Source organism: Mixophyes fleayi, chromosome 1 (genome assembly GCF_038048845.1).
Source record: "Mixophyes fleayi isolate aMixFle1 chromosome 1, aMixFle1.hap1, whole genome shotgun sequence".
NCBI lineage: Eukaryota > Metazoa > Chordata > Amphibia > Anura > Limnodynastidae > Mixophyes > Mixophyes fleayi.
Window position 1 is genome coordinate 59,395,678 of NC_134402.1, and position 23,046 is coordinate 59,418,723.

The following is a 23,046-nucleotide window of genomic DNA, read 5'->3' on the forward strand; positions in this document are numbered from 1 at the left end:
CTGTCAGTCATTTATATAATAATAATGACAATTAATTTAATACAGCTCCCTCCCATCTCAACTGCCCTTTACAACGTGGTTTAGGACATCTGTTAATATATAGCAGTAGGTTCAGCAGTGCTGATAAGAATTCATGGTGGGTTTTATTTAAATTCAGGTTGAAAATGTGCCTTATTAAGCTAATCTAAATTACAAATGCAGTCATTAAGCATAATTGTAGTCTATAATTAAATCCAGAAATGAATAAAGATGTGTATTAACCACTTAAATAATGTGCAGCTATCATTACGTTTTACCCATTAAAATCACCCCTGAGGTTGACATGCCTGATCTAGGGCTTGAGAGGCAGTGTCATTACCTGTAACCTGTTCAGAACTGTGGTTAAGTTGAATTCCATTTATAATGTAATACACCTATCCAGGTAAGGTGGCATAAACCTATTAAACATGGTTATATAGCCATAGGAGTCATCCTTCATTCTGTGCTCTCTTAAGTGTGTTCTACATACCAAGAAAGTCCTGCTATGGTGTAAGATTCATTAACTTGGCCTAGTTTATGTTCACTCATGCCCATGGATGAAAGGCAAATACCAATATTTACAAAACCATTTTTAATTAGATTTTTTTTTACCATAGGTTAAAGTTACTATCTTGATGGGAATGGAAAGTTTATGAATGACAATGCATCCTTCGCCATAAATGCTTTGGTGGGCATATGCCCTAGATTTCAACACAATTAATCAATTACATGACTTTCTAGGACTGCACTAGAAATTACTAAAAGCCCAAGTAATGGAATGTCTCATAAAATAGTGGTGTTGCAGACCTCTGAGTAGAGTTCTAGTCCTGTGCAGAATCTGTGACAAGCTTAGAAGCTGATCTGGCAGGTGATAGTGACCCGACGCTCTTTTAGGACATTTAGTCAGTGATTATTTCCGCTAATATTTTTACAAATTTTCTCAATGTATTTCTTGAAACTTTATATGGCAGTGGGTTAGGTAAATGCTTTAATTTACCGGTCAAATGTGTTGCCTTCTCTACCTTTCGAGAGTAGAATTATTTCTTACCAGGATTACTGGTTTTGACAGTCTTTTGTTGCTTGTGTATTATGTATCGTAACTAGGTCACCTGGGCAGCTCTGATTAGAGCCCTGATGTCGTTGCACTGACTCCTTGGGGTATATTTATTAAACTGCGGGTTTGAAAAAAAGGAGATGTTGCCTATAGCAACCTATCGGATTCTAGTTATTTATTTAGCGCATTCTACAAAATTACAGCTAGAATCTGATTGGTTGCTATAGGCAACATCTCCACTTATTCAAACCTGCAGTTTAGTAAATATACCCCCTTTTCTTTTTATGTTTTGTGGCAGCGTGTGGCATGTGACAGCAATTGCACACAGGTATTCAATAGCAGCACTTAATACTACTAGTGCTGCTGGTACGCACGTTTTATTCATTTCTTAAGCTGCTTTTTTTGCTGAGTATATTGCACTATGCAGCACCCATTGTTTGTTTTTATAAGCAAGGGGCACTTCACAATTTGGAATATAGAGAATAAATAATACAACTAAATGAATAAAGCCCATCACATACCTCTGCCACGTGATGTGTGTTTGTAGATGAGGTGTCTGTGTCTGGGGATGGATATAAAGTATCCTCGGCATCTGCCTGTTTCATGTTGATTTTCTAGTTGCTGCATTTACATTCCTTTTATTGTACGACTCTAAACGCAGCATCAAGTTATTCTGCTCTTTTGGAATAATAAAAGCTTTTTTCTTTTCAAAGCTTTCATTTAGACTATAAAGTAATTGCTTTAAATATCATCTTGTATGAAAATACAGGAAAACATTCTAAACATTATTGTCCAGGATTAGGATAGAGAATAGGCCTGGTGTTCATTTTCTTCATTCTTTGGGTAATGTACATAATAACGGAGCCTGTGTATTGATCTCCTCACTATATATATACATATATCCCTTATGTACAGCGTTGGTCATGTACTGTAATACAATGTTAGCTTGTATGTTATGTCCTGCACACATAATTGTAGAGAAGAGCAGTTACCATGTGTGAGTCCCAGTCTGGTGTAGATGCACCATGTTACTGGTGGTTGTGGGCAGTAATATTAATAAGGGGATCTCTAATCATCTTCTAATTATTTTGCATATCTATTGCATATTTGCATTTCTTTCATACAGATGTAATTGTGAGGGTCTTTCATTCTCATTAAAAAACATTGCTTTAATCTTCCCCACTGAGAAATTGTCATGTTGCGTGTTTAACATCTATCCAAGTATTATTGGGATTATGTTGTTGTGTATAGGGACCATTACGTCTAGATGTCACAGATAAAGATTATTATTGTTGTTATTATTTAACGTGACCTATACCCCTTTTTTTTTTTTCCTGTTTTTTCCTTCACTAAACGAACAACAAGCAAACAAAAGGTCTGTTTTAATGAGGATGCATAAATAATCATGGCTTCATCCAGTTCAACTATGTAGTGTTAACATAGAGTGTGAAATGTGATATAATGTTGAAAGTTACTGTAAAAGACCGTGCAAACAGTACATAGTATTGTGTATGTCGAGCACAAACCTAGGAGACCTCATCATTAAATTGCTTTAACTGAATTTTTACACCTTATAATGCAGCCCACCAAACCTTTACATCCATTCATTGCCCATGATTTTGGTCAATTTGTCCAACGGGAGAACGTTTTCTAAACGGAGTTTCATGATGTGACTTTTATCCAGCTTGACGTTCTAGGTGTCACAGGCATTGTTGTTAATGATTCTAGAACACTTCGGTGTGGGAGGGTGTAGGAAAACCAGTGTGAAGGGAACAGGTGGTGTTACCATAGCAACAAATTAAATAGTCTCTTTTGTGCTCATCACCACATTTTTCCTTTTGCTCCAGTCTTCAGAAGTCCTCCATTCATTTTTAAAATTAAGAGCAGATCCATGAATTTCACTGAATTTTTGCCTATTTTTTTATGCTTGCATTTAAATATGTTTTCAAAGTAAAATACATGTCTTTATTTCTTTATATATACAGCCACAGAATGGTTAAGATTATTACATTCAAAGCACATTCAAAAGTGGTTTAAGGGAACAAACTAGTCACTTATTACAGATGCTGAATATATAAGCAGCAATACTTCAAGCTCCATCTCCCCCGCATAAGATTTATAAGACACAAACATCTGCCATCATTAGCACAACAAACAGATATTAATTTCCTGAAATCCATCAGTTGTTTGCATTTTCTGAGTAGTTTTGTGCTTTCTGTGTGATGCATAGTGATAAATGTATGTGTTTACAATTACCTATTGTGGGATTTCTGTCAGTCTATTGTAATCCAATTCTATGCAAAAACACAATCACATTTCCTATCTTCATATTACAGAGGGCCAACGTGTGTGGTGCCAATATTGCTGCCACTATCGCATGAACTGATATTTAATTGCCAACCAGTGTGTTAGAACAACATGACTTGTGAGTGGTGGAAGACTTGTTCCCACGAATAGAAAATCCAGTCCCGGGCAGGTCACGAGCCTGTAGTGATTTCTGCACTTTGCCCAGTGTTTTAATATCACAGACATATGTGTTTTCAGGGGGAGTTGTAGCGTTTGTGATTAGGGCAGCACAGTGGCCTAGTGGTTAGCACTTCTGCCTCACAGCACTGGGGTCATGAGTTCAATCCCCGACCATGGCCTTATCTGTGTGGAGTATGTATGTTCTCCCCATGTTTGCGTGGGTTTCCTCCGGGTGCTCCGGTTTCCTCCCACACTTCAAAAACATAATGGTAGATTAATTGGCTGCTATCAAAATTGACCCTAGTCTCTCCCTGTCTGTCTGTCTCTGTGTGTGTGTGTGTGTGTGTGTGTGTGTGTGTGTGTCTATATTAGGGAATTTAGACTGTAAGCCCCAATGGGGCAGGGACTGATGTAAGTGAGTTCTCTGTACAGCGCTGCAGAATTTGTGGCGCTATATAAATAAATGATGATTATGGAACACCCAGGAAAGAATTTCCATGATGCTATGAAGCAGGACTGGCCAACCTGTGTCTCTCCAGGTGTTGTGAAACTGCAGGCCCCAGCATGCATTGCCAGCAGAAAGCCAGTCTATAGCTAGCAGGGTATGCTGGGGACTCACAACACCTGACTAAATTCAAGGATAAAACGATTATTAAATCGTTGAATAAGTTGTGACACTTGTACAGATAAATGTCTTACTGACGTAATTGTGCAGGTATATTGTAAAAATAGGCATTAGTCTTGTATAAATGTCTCCATAAAATCTTACCAACTATATAAAGAAAATAGAGATATTTTGCATTATTCAATATAAATGGCAGAGAAGTATGTGTGCGATGATCTTTGCTATCTGGATAAATCATTTTGGTATTGGGGAACTATCGTACAAGACAGAATTTGGAACCTTCTATACACTGGGGCCAGCAACTGAACTAGAGAAGTGGGTTGCCTCAAAACAGTCAAATAATACATAGTTAAAAATGTCAAAATGTTAAAAACTTAGTTGAGTGTTGTTCAAGAGAAAAAATGGTTTATATATAAGTGAATGGTGTTAATTTAATGCTGTGATATAGTTTAAAATACAGATGAAACGTTACCCTCATTTAAATTTACTAAATATTATGTGTTTAACAGGACCGGATTCCAGCAAACCAGAACTAAAAAGCTCTTTACTTCCAGATTCTATTCAAGTTAAAGGTTTGTGATTATTTTTATTACATACTCTGTTCCCTCTTTAGCTCATAGACACATTGGGTAGATTATTTAACACTTTATGGTGTGTTTATGTAAGGTGTTAACTAGGAGGAATTAATGTCATATTTATTAAAGGAGAACTGCACCTAGGAACCATATAATCAATTTAAAATTTGACTGTTTGATTTTGTTACACACTCGGCTTTATTTGTATACTTCTGTCACCCACTACCACTAACTTGTATCACGGCGCCTAAGATGCTCACCTGCCGTTACCAAGGAATCACACAGGTGATTACAGGCAGCGTGACTGAGACACAGGAAATGTTTGTAACACTGATCATTGTGTGAAATGACAGCACTGTCTAGTAATGGATTACCCTGATGCTTTGCAATCAAGTTCTTTAGTAAAAAGACTAAAATATTGTAATTTTTCCAAGATAGTAGGACGTGATATTCTTGCTGATCCTGTTGGATATGAAATTCGTTTTGTCTTGGTCCTTTAGTTGAAACATTAAATATCCATTCATTCAATGTGTTTTTATATTCCAGTTAAAGCAGTGTTAAAAAAGAGAGAATATGGAGCTAAATATATGAAGAATAACTTCATCACCGGGGTACGAGCAATGAATGAATTCTGCCTTAAACCCAGGTATTTTACCAGTTGTTATAATATACATTCAGTATTTTTTTGTTTATATGTATGCATTATAATCCATACTTGGGAAACATTAGGCACTTGTGTGCATATAATGTACGTTTTAAATGCGATATTGTCCTTCAAAGACAAATCCAGTACAGACTAATAAAGATCTATTATATGGTCCAATGTTCCATGCATTTTTTTTTATTTATTTTTGTTCCCCATGCAGCCTAATAAGTTATGCTGAGTGTTCCCTTTTCATATTTCATCAGATGTTGTTGTGCAGCTGTATAACAACCACACTGTGCTGCTATTCACAAGCAACCAGGTAGAGTGCTATCACATTCCGCCTGTGTCGTCTTGTGTATTGCCTTACAGGATCACGGCGCCTAAAATACAAGTAGATTATATAAAAATATCTACTAGTAAGAGTCACAAATACATCTCTAAAATGTTCAGGTGTTTATCAGAATGGAAAATATTTTATTTAAAGTTGTGAGATATTTCTACACTGTAGACCTCCTGTCAGTAATACCTTAGAAGCAGGGCTGGTGGCACACTGTAAGCATGGCAGGAGGGTGCTGTGCCTACCAGGGCTCCCCTCTTGCCCTTTGCGGGATAGGCACCTGCTCTATTAGTATCTGAGCAAGGATCAGAATAGGCACCAGGGTATGGGGGAGCAGAGAGTGCGCAGTGATGCACGAAAGGCTGGTGGTCGTGACTGGTGTGACTGAGCAGAGATCTTGGTCCACTCTCTTCATCTGTTGGAGAATTATCGCTGACAATGTAGAATCTGAGAAACAGATTGCAGAGCTATAGGTGAACATCTCCTTGAAGTTCCCTTATACATCCCAATACAGTATATCTTTTCAAAGTGTATCTCAACATGTCCAGTTGTAAAGTTTGACAGACTTTTAGCGCATTCTCTGTATTCCTGCACTAATATCAGTTATTTATATAGCGCTACAAATAATACTACACTGTTACCTGTAGAACAGTTTTCACAGAGGTCTCTCATGAACTTTCGCAGAAAAAGTATTGAACGCTCTTGGATAACTTTTAAGGTGCACTTCCCTAGGGTCTGAGCAGCATATTGTACGCTTGTTCATGCGGGATGTACTCTGTTTTGAATGGGGCGGAAATTGAACAATGTGTAGCCAATCAGAGTGTGCACAGTAGTCAGAGCATTACAGGATATGAGTGCGCTGATCATGTGACCTGTACATACTTGTGGTTATATTCGTGAAGACAGAACTGCAGGGGCAGTGTCGTGATGGGAGGAGGGGATTGGAGGCAAAGTTACAGAGTGGGAGATAGGTGTAGGAGTAGTTTCCATAAACGCGCAGACTACTAATGTGAGTCTTGGCTCCTGTACAAGTGCAGCAGGAATATTGTAGCGTCAATTGCCCCCTATAAAAAAAGACCTCTATAGTCAAAATTCAACCAGATAACAATCCGGTGTGAGTTTGAGGGGGCCTTTCACCACTATAAAACCCACACACTTACCTTAGTTGTTACCATTACACAGAGCCTCAGAAAGCGAGTTGTTAATGCTCAAAAGTCTGGAAAGGTTTACAAAACCAAGGCCGGAGTGATTAAGGAGAGCAAAGCAAAGAAAAAAAAAAGAGTAACTTTACACCTTTGCAAAACCATGTCGCATTGGAGGGGGAGGTAAATGTAAAATGTGGGACAGATTTATAGTTGGGGTAGGGTATGTCCTAGATCAACTTTAAATTTCAGTGTAAAAATAAAGCTATCAAGTATTTGTGTGTTGCATGAAAAAACAGTCTGTATTTTCTTTATGTGCAAAATAATAAACTAATTTGCACTCCTTGCATTGTAGCATTGTTTGTCCAGGATCAATTGTACTCCTTTGTTTGCATTGCTGTCCTTAATGGCTCATGGTCTTAGTCTCCATCAATAACCTATCACGTACACATTGAACACAATGGAGATGAATCCACACCAGTGTTACACTTCTCGGGTGTGTTAGTCTTATGGCTGATAATACATGTACCTTATCATGCTCCCAGAGACGAGCAGTCTGGGCCTCTGAGGGGACTGTTGGGGAAACACCATGACCAGAGCAGTGTAAAGCAGTATATTTGGAATGTTGTACTGTTGGTGTGTTGTAAGAAAACACAGGTTTTAGTGCGTAATGAATGGGAGATTGCAGGTATTTCTTTGTTGTTTTTTTCCCCTTCATTTAAACAGTTTATTGAATAAACCACATCTTTGCACATTTTAGACACAAATGTGAGGTTATATCGGTCGCACAGACATGGAGAACCGTGTTGCTTACGGTAGCATTAATATTGTACACGTTTGTAGGTTCATTAATATGTAAGACACGTTACATCAACTTGACCTACTAAATGAAAAGAGAATAAACAAAACAGAAGAAAAAAGACAAACAAAGGGTTTTCAGTCATTTCAAAGATCATCTCACATCTACTACACAGTGATATCGTCACCTGTTTACATACAAAGTATTATATTTCCAAACACACCCCAACGCAGAGGAGACATTGGGAGGCAGTAGGATATGTACAGATCTATATAGATGGTCAGGCCTATGGCGCTTACTGTCTGTAAAATAAAATGCACCTAAATGCAGAAATACATTTTCTATTTTAAATACAAGTGAAATTCATTAGGAAGCATCTAAAATGTTAAGGGAAAAAATGCCTGTATGCTCTACAGTGTCCAGCAGTCATAAATGTCATGCAAACCAACAGTCTGTACTTCAGTCCATTTGAGATGTTCGTTTGATGTTTTATTTTATTTGTCCCCATTTTTCTTTTGTTGCATTAGTGACTTGGAGCCACTGCGGAAGATTAGACGGAGAAGCCCACATGATGACACTGAATCGTTTACTGTCTACCTAAGATCAGATGTAGAATCAAAGTAAGTGCACCGAGTACTTACACAAACATACTTAAAATGTGATGTTTGTAATTACATGTATACTATTTAAATGTGTTTTTATAAGAGGTATCTAGTACCACCAATTCCAATTTTTAAACGTGATCCCATCGTTGGGACATGTCTAGAATACGCAACCCAAATTTGTATTACTCAGTGTTTGCAGCGTTATTAATTGACCTTGTCGACTAGTTTAATTTTGAACAAGGGCACGTTACAAGTACATGTGTTGGTGCAAGTTTCAGCTTTGTACCTGTGTAAATAACACTGAACAATTGTCTACACAGAGCTATGGAAGTTTGGGGGAGTCCTGAAGCTGTTTTCAGGGAACGGAAGTTAAGGAAAGAAGAAGAAATTGCTTATAGAGAAAGTGAGTTGAAATATAGAAACTATTTTACTATAACTGTAACATGCATGTATAACATTTTGTTGAAATTTACCAAATCTAGATGTAAAAGCACAAGAGCATGTTTGGGCATTTAGTATCCTTTAGTAGCAATAACCCATAATTCAGCTTGCATTTTACTGTTTTTCTGTGTGACAAGCAACATTTAATAACTGGGAGTGCAGCTTTGAGGTGTCCTCTTACCGGAGATCAGTATACACAACCAGTGATCATTTGATGGGCACAAAATAAAATATGGTGTTTCGTGAATCATGACAAGTTAAAACTGTCATTCATAAGGGAAGTATTTTTTGTTATGCACTTCAGACTTCCTGTCTATAAGCCTGCTGACTGACGCTGCCGGGAATAGAGCATATCGTACAGAATAGAGTACAATAGCTTACCCTTAGCTAGCTGACTAGAATGTATTTATTCTACAGATTTTCAAATAGGTTTTAGGCTTCATGTTCAAAGTGCAAAATTGTTTGTAAGATTAGGTGCTTTGGGGGAAGTCTGATTCACAGAGTACAATTGAAACATCTACAGAGGAGCGGAAGTTTGCACTGGCCAAGGGGAACAGTTGGACAGAGTGATGGCGTTCCTTTTAGTATAGAAATAGGCGCACCGAGGGGATTTAATTTGTAGAGTGAAATGATTGAAATATACAGGTGGAGAGGGCAGATTTTTCAGGGAATTGTCTCATGTGGGTGGCTGCACGGCAGCCTCGACTATGTAGAAGGAATTTTTTTTTGTACAGCTAGCGGATATCATTTCTCGCCCCTATACTGTTACTTTAACTTATTGTGCACATTAGTGTTGCACTTCAGCAGAGAAGCATATTATTAGGTGCACTCTGCTAATGTAAAACAAGTTTTCAAACACACAAAAGTGGCATATGTAATAAAGGCAGTCTTAATGTCCCTTCACTCATATGATTAACTTAATCCAGGAGTCTAAACTGAGCTCTATGTCCGGTCAATACCAAGGCTTTTTGTATTGCATTTCAGTGCTCATCATAAATGAGGTCCACTGTAATGTGGGTCCATTCACGTATACATTTGGTAATATGGTCTTCTTCATACTGGAGAACCTCGCATTTTAATTTGAATTGCTTTTGGAGTATGGAGATATACAATTCACTCTATTTAAATCCAATATACATTTGGGACAGCACACGACTTGCCCCATGGTGTAAAAGCTCCATGCCACAGCTGATTCATTCGCATCTCAGGAGCCTATTTAAATATTTATACATGCAAGCAGACTCTATATTATAGGCTTTTTATGATTTGATTGTGAAGAGGACTTACCAGCCCTTAGTTTTAAGGGGCACAGTAGCTTGTAAAAAAGTACTTAGACACAAAAAAAACTTGCTAAGTACGCAACACAGTTTCTATATTTTTTAAGGTTAAAATTGACTGATAAGCCCTCTTTTTAATAAAAAATATTTTTTTCTATACATTGTTTGCAGTGCCAGGTTGGATTTAAAGTACTTTTATTTAAAATCTAGAGTAGCTGCTTAATATTTTCCATTTGGGTAACCATGACGATCTTCTAACAAGTGTGCTAAAGAGGTTTGTGCTCACATCTGTACAGCATTTATATAAGTGGGGGTTCAGATAATGTGCAAGATAATACAAATAATTAACCCTCGGCACTCTCTCATACCAAGCCACGTGTTTGAGAACCTTTGGACATTTCACACTTAAAAATGAACTTTTCCATCTGTAAACAGTGATTCTTGGTTCAATATATTGCAGTATACAATATATTAAATTGGCCAACTGCAATAAAGTTTCTGACAAGTGCCTATACCATTGATTGGCAGTGGCACCATGGTATACCTCGAAGGGCTGCATGTGCGCCCCTCCAAGCTTTATAAGGGCTGCACATTACCTTTAGTCTCACACATAAGTTAAATCAATGCAGTTAAATAAACCAGATACCCTTAGAATAGACCCAACATGCCACAGAAACCAAACCCCCTGTCAGACCCTTTACAATGTACACTCACCCACACAACCTCATATGCCCTTTGGAACCCTATTTACTCCAAAATGCCTCCCAGACCTTTCACTTTTCCTAAAACACCCCTCAGCCCCCCACTCACTTTATTTTATGATTATTAAGATGGGGCATAAAGCAGAGAATAGAAGTTTGGGTCAACTGGGCGTAAAGAAGAGAAAAAGGGCGAGTAACGAAGCCGGAAGAAGCCAGGGGCCATAGGTGAGGACTCGGGAGACTGCCTGTTGCCCATCACAGCCCATTTTTAATTAGTTTAGAGCAGATCTCGCCTGTTTTCTGTTTTCTCTTTTATGAAGATAATTTTTAAACAGGCAAAAGCATTGGTTCACAGCATAATTCCAGACACTTGCAAATGATATTATTAAACAGGAATCTATAACAGGATAAAACAAGAAGTGGACTCCAAGAGGACTGCTGAGATCTTGAATAGATAATAATGGAAATTAGATGAAGGGAAGAGGAGAAAGGGCTCAGTGGAAGAGCATTCGGACATTAAAGCAATAATCTAACAAAATTTGCAGGAGAGACAGAAACAAGGACTGATGACTTCACTTAAAACATATATGAAAGAAGCTTAAACTCAAAATCAATATTTGCTGTATAAATAATATAATAAAGAATTAGGCACTTTTTTAGTGTGACATGTCCAAAGGTTCTTTAATATGTTGCTTGCAATGGGACAGTGCTTAAGGCATATTATGTCTATATCTGCAAATATATAACTTGTTTTACTAGTTTGCTGTCAAAACCTATAGTCAGATGGGGAATTTCTGCAATTATTATTGTTGCTGATTCATTAGGCACTACAGTACTCTGCAGCGCCAGACAGTGGGATATACAGCATATATAAAACAGGGAAATACAAAGTAAACAAAATAAATGCAGACACAAACACAAGATAGGGAGGCCCTGCTCTTGAGGACATTACAATCAAAGGGAAAAGGGTACAACTGAGACATTTGTGATTACATATAGTCCATAGTACTAGACTTGTCCACTTCCAGTACACTTTCTAAAAGTGAAATAGAACAAGGGGCCCTGTTTTTTTTTATTTCAACTAAAAATAATCCCACTGACGGCTTTATTGGCATTTTTATTGAAGCTTGAAAGATCCTGCGCAAGCGGCAGATAAATGCAAGACCTTCACCGACCTGGTGAGGCCATGGCCCCTTCCGTGCCTATGGAAGCACCCCAAGAAGTTTCTGTACTGGGGCCCGAAATTCCTCTTGGTGGCCCTGGTTGTGCCCCTGTTTGTTCATGTCACTTCTCATCTGTGAGAAAAAAAGTGGAAGACGATGGGGGAGGAGGTGTAGTGTAAGAAGACGGTAGGTTGTAGTGGAAGATGGGATAAGAAAAAGGGGGAACAGATGGGATGGGGGACAGGAAGACATTCACACAAAGGGGGAGAGGGAAAGGGACACGCACTCATAATCTGGAGACACATATACACAAACAGTTGGGGGAGGTGGGGGGCTAGAGACAAACACTCAAAGGAGAGGCACACATGGGGCAGGGGGGGGCGCAGAGGCAAATATGGGGAAGGGGGGGGCGCAGAGGCACATATGGAGCAGGGGGGGGGCGGCGCAGAGGCACACATGGGGCAATGGGGAAAACAGGCACACATGGAGAGGGGAAAAATGGAGATCGGGTTGGAACAGGTGGGTGAGCTGTCTTGTAACAGATGTGGCCCCCTGCCATGTGTTATAGATTTCTTCTGGGCACCTTACTGTGTACGGTGAGAAGCTGCTCACATTACCTTCTTTCGGGCCCGCATGATTGAAATTTTTGCATCTGACACTGCAACTTGTGCTAGTGAATTCGTAGCGGACTGCTATCCCTAGGAAGAGAAGACTGTACAAGTTCGGCAGGCACTTGAAGTTATAACATAGACCCCATATTTACCTTACCACAAAAAATTAGTTAATGAATACTAATACATACTAGGCAGTTTCTATAGATAGCATAATACAGAAATGCAGAGACAATGAAAATTTAAAAATGACCCAGTTTTATTTTGCTGTTCTCTCATTGTCCTGTGAGGTGGTACATCCATAAACTAACTTCTCAGCTTTTGAGTCTTCTGGATATTTTTTGTGCTGTCTCTTTTTGCATGTTTAGATGTTATTGCGAAGTCAGACACATCTTCCACTCCACCATCTGGATTTTTTGAGTAGTACCCAGCTTTTTTTTATCAACATCTTTAACAGACCTCACCTGGTTATGCAGATAATTCAAGTTCTCCCTGTGCTTTTTAAGGTCTTCAGATATAGACACTACTGCACAATATTGCTGTAACAGATGTATTTCGGCAGAAATGTTGGCATATTCTCTGGCCAGTGGAGCTTAAAACACCATTCCTCTAAGGTAGTCCATAGTGGTAACTGTATTCTGAAACCTGCCAAACTTTCCATTGCTGTGGATTCTGGTCGGTAATGTTGGGCAGAATGTGGACTTGACCAGCTGCTTTTGGTATGCATTAGCTGCATCTAGGGTATCCAGATTGGTGGTATCTTCTAAAAGCAATCCGAAAAACGATTTGTCAAAGCTCCTTATTCTCTGGAATACCGGATTACCTGTAACCTGAAAGCAGCTCTTTCTATTACATTGGTGTGTTAATGACTTTCCCCAGTTTGGCAGGGTCCTCTGATGAATGGAATCCTATTGCCAAGTGTCTCATTATAAATGCGATCTGCAGCATCTGTGGTGTTCATGTTTCTAGCCAAATTTCATGGGCTTATTTTGGCTGCTTCGTTATCTTCAATATAGGCTTTCCCAGGACATTGCTTCTGCAATTTGAAATAGAGAGGAGAGGACATTTCCTCCTGGGAGGATCGTCGTTGTCGTCGTCATCATCATCATCAGCTATTTATATAGTGCCACTAATTCTGCAGCGCTGTACAGAGAACTCACATCAGTCCCTGCCCCATTGGAGCTTACAGTCTAAATGCCCTAACACACACACACAGAGACCGTGGGAGACTAAGGTCAGTTTAATAGCAGCCAATAAACCTACCAGTATGTTTTTTGAGTGTGGGAGGAAACCGGAGTACCTGGAGAAAACCCACGCAAACACGGGGAGAACATACAAACTCCACACAGATAAGGCCATGGTCAGGAATTGAACTCATGACCCCAGTGCTGTGAGGCAGAAGTGCTAACCGTGCTGTAAAGCTTCTCCTTTACAAGTATTCTTCTGCTGTATGTAGATAGACATATATAGAGAGATATAGAGATAGATATAGATACCTCTATATATTATCTGCATTACAAGGTTGTTTTTATGTAGTTTCTTCCTCAAGTGTGTTACTATGGCCTTGGCTTTTTCTGATTAACGTTTCATTTTAAAAGCGACACTGACTGGTTTACCAGGATCCGCTGTAAGATTTATTTTTGCTGTACAGCTTTCCAGGTTGTCTTTGTTATCTACAGCTTTACATCGCAAGGAGCAAGTCCTCTATAGGCTGGGTACACACTACAGAAATTTTCTCCTGATGTGTTATCTATAACGATTTTACCAACGACTGATTAAAAAAAGTCCCGATCAACATGCTGATTAATGTGTACACACTATACACGTTTTATAAGATTTACCCTCAGATCTGTGCTCTTCATCTGTCATAACCATCAGCTAAAAAGGTCATGACTCTGTAAACTCTATGGAGAACCTGATGTCAGTGCATACACACTGCAGAATTGAAACAACATTGTTCCATCGTTTAGCGAGATTATTAGTTCAGTTTAAAAATCAAATTAAGTGATATGATGGAACGATGATTGCTAATTGTTGCAGGGTACACACTAATACGGGATCAGTCTGAACGATCATTTATTGGGTGATTGGCCCGATAATCGTCTGAAAACCTTGTAGTCTGTACCCAGCCTCAGATTGTAACATGCCATATCAGCAACTGGTAACTTGCAATTACTGTCTGTTCTTTACCAAGCAGTGACTTTTATACCTAAGCTGAGTGATATCACAAAGACTGTTATGATGTAGGTCAGTCACCTGGTCAGATGCATGCAGCAGTGAGCGTTCCACACAGTCAGATCTAGGATCCAGTCAAAGTGTTTGAGATCCCTATCCCATCACCCTACCTTAAATTAATAGGCTGCGCTATTAAATAAAATACACTACCGTCACTCAGACAATAACAGCAGTCTACATGGCAGTAATCCAGTTGTGCTTACCTGCCATCCCCTGAGACAGACTGCCTCCTGTCCTCCTGACACCTCTATCTCTCTTGGGACCCTTTCCACTCTGCCTTGGGACACTGCCTCCTGTACCCCTGTCAACCCTCTTATTGTATCTTGGGACTCTTTTCCCCTCACCTGTTGGGACACGACCTCCTGGCACCCTCTGCCTGTCTCTTGGGCCCCTCTCCCCTGGAGCACTGCCTCTGGTCCTCCTGGCACTCTCATTGTCTCTTGTGGGTATATTTACTAAACGGAGGATTCGAAAAAGTGAAGATGTTGCCTATAGCGACCAATCAGATTTTAGTTGTCAATTTGTAGAATGTGCTAAATAGATGAAAGGTAGAATCTGATTGCTATAGGAAACATCTCCACTTTTTGAAGCCCGCAGTTTAGTAAATATACCCTTGGTATCCTTTCCCCTCCCCTCTAGGGTACTGCGTCCAGTCTCCAGACACCCTCTTCCTATTGATCTTATCCCTTGACAACCTCCCCTCTCCCCCCTGGCATGTTTAAAATAAAAACAAAATAAACCATTATTTATTTGGAGTTTTTAGTTTTCTTATGGTGCATTGATTTCATTAATGATAAAAGACACAGATTTTAGTTTGCATGTTAAAAATATCAATAGTAAACACATTTTTTTCCAGAAAATATGCACTGAAAAACAGAAATGCAAAATATAGCCTTAGGACATAGCTATTTCACTTTATCTTTTGATAAATTGGGAAAAAATAGACATGACTCATTCTGCAAAAATAATTCTGCATTTTTAATGTGTGGGAGAAAGCCATATTACTTGCTCTGTCAGAGAAGGGATTATCATTCATAAACTACAATGGAAAAGTTCCCCTTGTCCAAACAAAGAAAAAATGCTAATGCCCCCCACCCACCTCGCTTGTTTAGTGACTCTCCTTTTAAACATATTGAGAGATGGTCCAAACCTTTTCACTTCAGTTAATGTTATTTTATGGATCCTTCTCATACAAGGACAAAACAAATTTTTACCTGTGGAACAAATTGGTTGCATTGAATTAATCCATGTTTTCCTTCTTGATTTAGATGTATTTAAAAACCAGAAACTATTAAAAGAATACAAGGAATTTCTAGGAAATACAAAGGTATGAACATGTTTTGTGCAAACAGATTATTATAACAAGATCATGCATAATACAATGAAGGTTTTGTTTTTGTTTTTTTGGTTAAAATACATTTGTTTTTCTTCCTGCATTTCTCCTTCCATTGTCTTGCACATGTCTAGCAACATTATTAAACCTGGTGCAAAGAAGAACTGTGGTATTGCCCAAATAGATCAGACTCCGACTGCAGCTTTGTAGTGATTTGGAAAATGAAATGAAAGCAAGCATCTTATTGGTTGCTCAAGGGCATACTTGCCAACTCTCCCGGAATGTCCAGGGGACTCCCGCATTTCGCCAGAGTCTCACGGACTCCCAGGAGAGTGTGGCAATCTCCCGGATCTGCCCACTTCACTAGGTCCAAAACGCCGCGATTCACCGGGAATCGCAGCGTTTGGCCCCGCCCGCTGCAGTAAAATGATGCATTTGCGTAATTACGTCAGGGAGGCGGGTCCAGAATGATGCGTTTTTGGAACCCTGCCCCCCATCACGCCCACCTCCCCCGGCAGGCTCCCGGAAGCCAACTTTAGAAAGTTGACAAGTATGCTAAAGGGAACAGTAAAGTTTACTTTTGCATAAGTTTCCAGCAATGTCCCAGCATGCCTTCTGTTTTGGAGGGACACATGGATCATGGCTCTATGCAGTCAGCATCTGTGAAATGTTTGTCAGCAAAAGATGAGCAACAGTTACAGTGCTGGAGGGGAGGCTTTATCCTGAGCTGTAGGGATCTGTTAGTTGATTCGGTTTGTTTTATAAAATGAAAAATCTAGATTTCTTTCCCCATTATCTTTGTTTCCATACTTCTTTTCCTTTGTTTTTGGAGCTAAAATTGTAAATGTCATAAATATATGTGCCGGTAATCCCCAGATTTTGGGATGAAATTCTGTACAACTTAATCATAGGAAAGCTCTTGGTAAAAGAACTGCTGTGAAACCCTGTTTTAGATGCTCCGGACCAGATTTTATTCTCATCTTTGATCAAGACCATTCTTCCGCTCTATTATATATTTCAAGAACCTTTCTTTTGACCTCCATATATAAGTTACAGTTTATATTTTCATGTTTTAGATTGTCCCAGAATATAACTTGTGTTAGTCCTTTTCTGTTGCATTCTACGCTGTCCAGTGTGTTAGTCAAGGCAGTAATGCAACATCTTCCTACACTAAGAGATGGAAATTGCCAGAGAATGAACCTTTTTCTATGCAATATATCTACATGTATAATGGCAGTATCTTCATTTTCTTGTGTTAAGAACACACCATAACTACTTTTATATCACATTTTAGTGATTACAGCTTTACAACCTTATTACTTCTTTCTATTTACTCTTGACACTTTCAAAAGCAGAGATTCAGTATGACTATTACACCATTATGCCAGATTTTATTTTGTATACCATAGTAAAATGTAAACCTTTCAGATGAAAATAAATAAAAGCAGTAATACTGTTGCAAATGACATTGAAAGTACGAGTGAATTATTTATTGCATGAAAAAGCCTTTGTATAACTTCATAGAACTGTAGTAACTAAACCACTTTAGCAAAATATATACTAGTTTTGAAAATAAAAATATATATATATATAATGTGTGTGTGTATATAGATAGATCTTTCTATCTGTTTGTGGTTTTTCAAATATAACTATTACATATTTTGTTAAACTGGTTACAATGGCACCTGTCATGGGGTGGGATATAATAGTGAACAGTCAGTTCTTGAAGTTGATGTATTGGAAGTAGGATAAGTGGGCAAGCGTAAAGATCTGAGCGACTCTGACAAGGGCCAAATTGTGATGACTAGACAATTGGGTCAGAGCATCTCCAAAATATAAGGTTTTGTGGGTTTTTCCCAGTATGCGGTCGTTATTACCTTTCAAAAGTGGTCCAAGGAAGGTGAACAAGCGACAGGGTCATTGGTGCCCAATGTTCATTGGTGCCCAATGTTCCTTGATGTGCCTGGGGACCCGTCTAGTCCAATCCCACAGTAGAGCGACTGTGGAACAAATTGCTGAAATATTTAATACTGGCTATGATGGAAAGGTGTCGGAACACATAGTGCGTTGCCTACTATGGGCATGAGAGTGCCAGAACTGGACGAGGGAGTAATGGCATAAGGTGGTCTGATGAATAAAGTTTTCTTTTACATTATATGGACAGTTGGGTGCATTTGCGTCGTTTACATGGGGAAGAGATGGCACCAGGATGCAGTATGGGAGGAGGGCAAGCCGGCGGAGGCAGTGCGATGCTCTGGGCAATGTTCTGCTGGAAAAGCTTGTGTCCTGGCATTCATGTGGATGTTAGTTTGACATGTAGCACCTATCTAAACATTGTTGCAGACCAAGTACACCCTTTCATGGCAACGGTACTCCCTGATGTCAGTGGCCTCTTTCAGCAGGATAATGCGCCCTTCCACACTGCAGAAATTGTTCAGGAATGGTTTGAGGAACATGATGAGGAGTTTAAGGTGTTGACTTGACCTTCAAATTTCCCAGATCTTAATCCAATATTTTCCAGTTGAATTTTGAGCTCTGTGTTAGACACTTGACCTGCAGCCTTGTACCCTATATGGTCACACAAGTCAGATAGTTGTTGTCCTCGCTACAGGTTGCACAAGAACCCATCATTAGGCCGGAAGATGTTTCCCCATCTGAATATATAGAATGTTTGAATTATCTGGGAAGATTGTGGATGCTCTTTTCAGTAGCTTCTGCATTTATATAGCATTACCCTGTGTGTTAGCTGTGGGTTTCTTCAGAACTCCTAGGATTGATACTATAGACTATTAGAGCTTCAAATGAAATATCTAATGTATTGCTGTTTCTTCTCTAATAGAAGTTTAAGGTAATGACCTGAGATATTGCATAATAATGAAGCTATAAATCACGTTTATTGATTTTCTAAAGATGCTAATTTATAGTTGCAGTGCTTGGGAAAAGTCTACTGTACTTTATTTGGGTATTGTACTCACTTCGTTTCCTGTTGGATTTTGAAGGGAATTTATGTTTACATTAAATGTATCATGACATGTTTGTAATTTTAGCAAAGTTGTTGCTGACTGGTTTGTTATATTATTTGCATCCCATTATTTTTGTTAATCCTCAAAACAATATTATTGAATTACTATTATCTTGCCAGTGCCTAATAGCTAATTTACCAAGCACTAAAGAAAGCTGAGAAGTTAAAATGCTTTGTTGAAAGTAAACTGACTAAACCCATAACTGCTGTGTGTAAGTGGGAAGCAAACACTTACTGGCCACACAAGTTATTTTATTGCCACTGCAGCATGTGGACCAAACACGACCACAATGTCAGTAATCCGATTGAAAAAGATTTGATCATTATTGAATATACTGGTACATGCGGTTGAAGGATGCCCACAATTGGCGTGTGTGTAATCATCTTCAGACCTTCCCTGACATGTCAGAATAAACTGGACAATTAGTCTAAGGGTCTAAACAGCAGGATCCCGTCCAGTTTGGCATCCTATGTTTGTGGCCATTTATGCTTATGCCTGGCACTTGCTGCAAGAAGCAGGATTGGCCTGTGTGTGGCCTGCTTAAGATTATTAATGTGACTTTTTAGGAAAATAAGCCTACCAGTGTTGTAGAGCTAGACAGCATGATATTACCTGGCATATAAATAGTCATTATGATGTAACATTTTAAGGTATATTAGTGGCATTGGGGAATATTCAGGCAGTGATGAACAAACCTATGAATATAGCGGCTGCTGCTGAGCTAGAGAAATTCACCACTCAGCTCAAAATGACATTGACTCAGCTGTGCCGCCTGCTCTGTTTGCTTTACTGCAGACTGCTCCAATGGCAGTCCAATCCTCTAGTGAGACCGGCACCTGGAGAACCAGCAGTAATACTGATCAATGAGCTAGTACCTGTGGCTCATCTAGAACCATACTCTGTTCTTCAGGAGATAAATGCTGTAAATATTACTGTGTGTATTAATCCAGTTATTGGACTGCTGCGACATGGCGTGTAAAAGCTGTGGAGACCATGGTTGAGGAGGATAAAGTCCTGCCTCAGGTTGTGGATATGATGGCAGTAAAACATGGCGTTTAACCTCAGCTGCTGGTAAGGTAGAAGATGTTGAGAACAGGCAGAATAAGAATAATGTAAGAACAGTAGGGAGCCTGAGAATAATGACTAAAGAATTGGCTGATTTGAACTTTACAGCCTTCTTCTCAATTATAAAGAGAGAGAGGGTGCCCACCACCGATACAGATATTTTTATTTATTTATTTAGACACTGAATTGGCAGTAAGGAGGTGGCTATACTGTCTGGTGTGTCATGGCTCTATAGTTTCTAGGCTGTGAGTAAGGTATTGTTAATTTGCTCACATAGAGTGGCACAACTTTAAATATTGTATAGAATGTATTACACCCCAAGTGACTCTATTGGGGAGGCTTGAGAGACCACAGAATAAATGAATGTCACTTGGATACAGGTGACTTTATTCATCCTACACGGTGTGGCCCCAAGTTTCAGCGTTATTCGGAGGGGTGCCGCAGGTTATTGGCCAGCCTGTTTAAGTTCCGCTTGATGCTAAAATCTAAATTCCTAGGCTGCCTTGATGATTATATTATAATGAAAACTCTTGAAATTGTCATTAGGGAACTCCTTTTTCTGGCCTGTAAAACAAATTGCCCAGAGTTGGATAAGTCCTGACTACCTTCCCTTCACCCTGTTATCACAAGAAAGCTTCACTCAGTTTTATACTGCTACTAATACAAACCAAACAAACTGGTGTATGAACACAGGGATAAACCCTTTATGCATGGTGTCATTTGAGGACGCTGATCGGATATCTTTGTACTTGCTTATTAAATCTCTGACCTCAATTATTCTAGAGGCAAGTATTGATTTGATTCAAATATACCCTGCTAAGCAGACGCTGTGTGACACACACATTGGCCCTATTAAGTTGTTTGGTGTCAATTTGCTTTAATTATAAGTCAAAATTTGTTTCTATAAATACAAGTTACAAAAAAAACTTGAATGAAGCATTAAAAATACAAATATCAACCAATGTCACTTTCCATAGTAAAAGTATATATTCTAGTAAAACAGGGTAATGAACAAAGGGAGGGAGGGTGAGGCTATGGATATTGAAGGGGTGTAGGGCAGGGTAGGGGGGGAGTATATGGTGGTCGAGAGAAGGGAGGTTAAAGGAGCATGAGCTCCCACAGGAGGGGATGTTGTCAAGTCTGTATTATAGTATTCGGAGAAGCCATAGGCCCGATGTTATATAGGGTTATATGGGGGGAGAGTTATTTAGAGGGAGGAAAAGTGTGGGACCATAGAAATAGAGCCAGGGAGCCCAGATTTGATGGAATTTGTCGTCTTTGTCTCGTAGTAATGAAGGGATTTTTTTTCCATGTTGTCAATGAACCAGACATAAGATCTTAGAGAAGAGACGGGGGTGGGCGCTGCTGCTGCTCCCCACGCTTCCACAACTTGGCTATCAGACCCGCAACCCTATCTCAGAAGGAGGAAATGACAGGACACGACCACCAAATATACACAAGGGTGCCTCAATAACCACAATTTCTCCAGCAGTCAGGAGAAGCAGACTGATACATCTTTGTGAGCCTATCGGGTGTAAGATACCACCTGTAGTAAACTTTATGCGTTTTCTTTACTTAATGTAGATAAAGAACTAGAGGCCACATTCAATCTGATGGTCTCTCAGCAGTCCTCCTCCAGGGGGGATAGAGGGGGGGGACAGGTCCCTCTCCCACTCCCTCTCATGTGCATTTACAGAAGGCAACATATTCTCCAGTAGGAGGTTAATACCAGGAACAAATCATACCCCTCCGTAAGGGGTTAGAGAGGCAGAGAGATTCAGATGAGGAGGGGAGGTGGGGCGCGCTGTTCGACAGGAGAGAAAGGAGGAAATGCCGAATCTGCAAATATTGATAGAAAGGCGTATGAAAGTCAGGAACTCTAGAGCAGAGAACAACATAGGGTATGGGCCTTCCTTGCTCAAGGAGGTTTCCTGCAAATCGGAAACCCGCTGTGGTCCATGTCCGAGAAAAAGTTTGGGACATACCCGGAGGGAAGGTGGGGGTAAGATGGCGCTTACAGGTCTCCCAGGTCCGAGCAGCAAATCCAAGTTTGGAAAACGTTGAATCCGAGCCCTCCTGGTATCAGGAGGTATTCCCCAGAGACCAGATAGGTCAGGCAGTGAGAGATAGGCAGCTTCTAAGTCTGCCTATGCATGAGAGGTGGGAAGCGCAAATGAGGAAACCATTGAGCTAAGCCGGGCCGCCCAGTAATAAGCCTTGAGGTCGGGAAAGCCCCTGCCTCCACAGCTCGCGGGTTTTTAAGTAGCGCCAGTCGTAGTCTGGGAGGCCTGCCCTACCAAACAAATTTAGTTAAGTGTCGTTGCATAGAGTATAATTCAGACCGAGGTATCTTAACAGGCAATGTCTGAAAAAGGTAGAGGAGTTGGGGGAGAATAGTCATTTTCACTGCAATGATCCTATCCAGCCACGAGATGATTAGGGTCCGCCAGGAGAAAATGTCTGTATTAAGTTTGATAAAAAGAGCTGGATAGTTATCCCCAAATAGGGACTCGTAAGAGGTGGTAATGTAAACCCCAAGATACTTTAATTTTTTCTTCTGCCATCTGAAGTGGAAGTGAGAGGTGAGATTACAGCAATTCCTGAGGAGGGAGATTGAGGAACATGGCTTCAGATTTTGTTATGCTAATCTTATACCCAGATAGATTGCCATGCCCTGTGAGGAGGCCGAACAGGTTGGGCAGAGATGTTCTTGGTTGCTGTAGCGTGAGTAGTATATCATCCGCAGAGAGAGAGAGAGCTTGCTCTCCAGAGACCCCGTCTCCACCCCCCTTATATCTGGAGAGGCTCGGATAAAGGCTGCCAAAGGCTCGATGACCAGGGCGAAGATTAAAGGGGAGAGAGGGCATCCCTGGCGGGTACCATTACTAATTCCGTCTGTTTCTGATGAGCCAAGGCATTGGGGGGTTGAG

General features: G+C 39.9%; 1 protein-coding gene across 1 annotated transcript in view; it reads left to right on the top strand.

Moving 5' to 3' along the window:
• The window catches only part of SLC30A9 (solute carrier family 30 member 9), a 60,813-nt gene that overhangs the window by 11,801 nt on the left and 25,966 nt on the right, over window positions 1-23,046 (top strand). Inside the window, exons 3-7 of the mRNA XM_075195054.1 lie at window positions 4,673-4,735; window positions 5,285-5,384; window positions 8,190-8,282; window positions 8,588-8,670; window positions 15,964-16,022. Coding sequence (XP_075051155.1) covers window positions 4,673-4,735; window positions 5,285-5,384; window positions 8,190-8,282; window positions 8,588-8,670; window positions 15,964-16,022 — 398 coding nt within the window. The remainder of the gene's footprint in view (window positions 1-4,672; window positions 4,736-5,284; window positions 5,385-8,189; window positions 8,283-8,587; window positions 8,671-15,963; window positions 16,023-23,046) is intronic.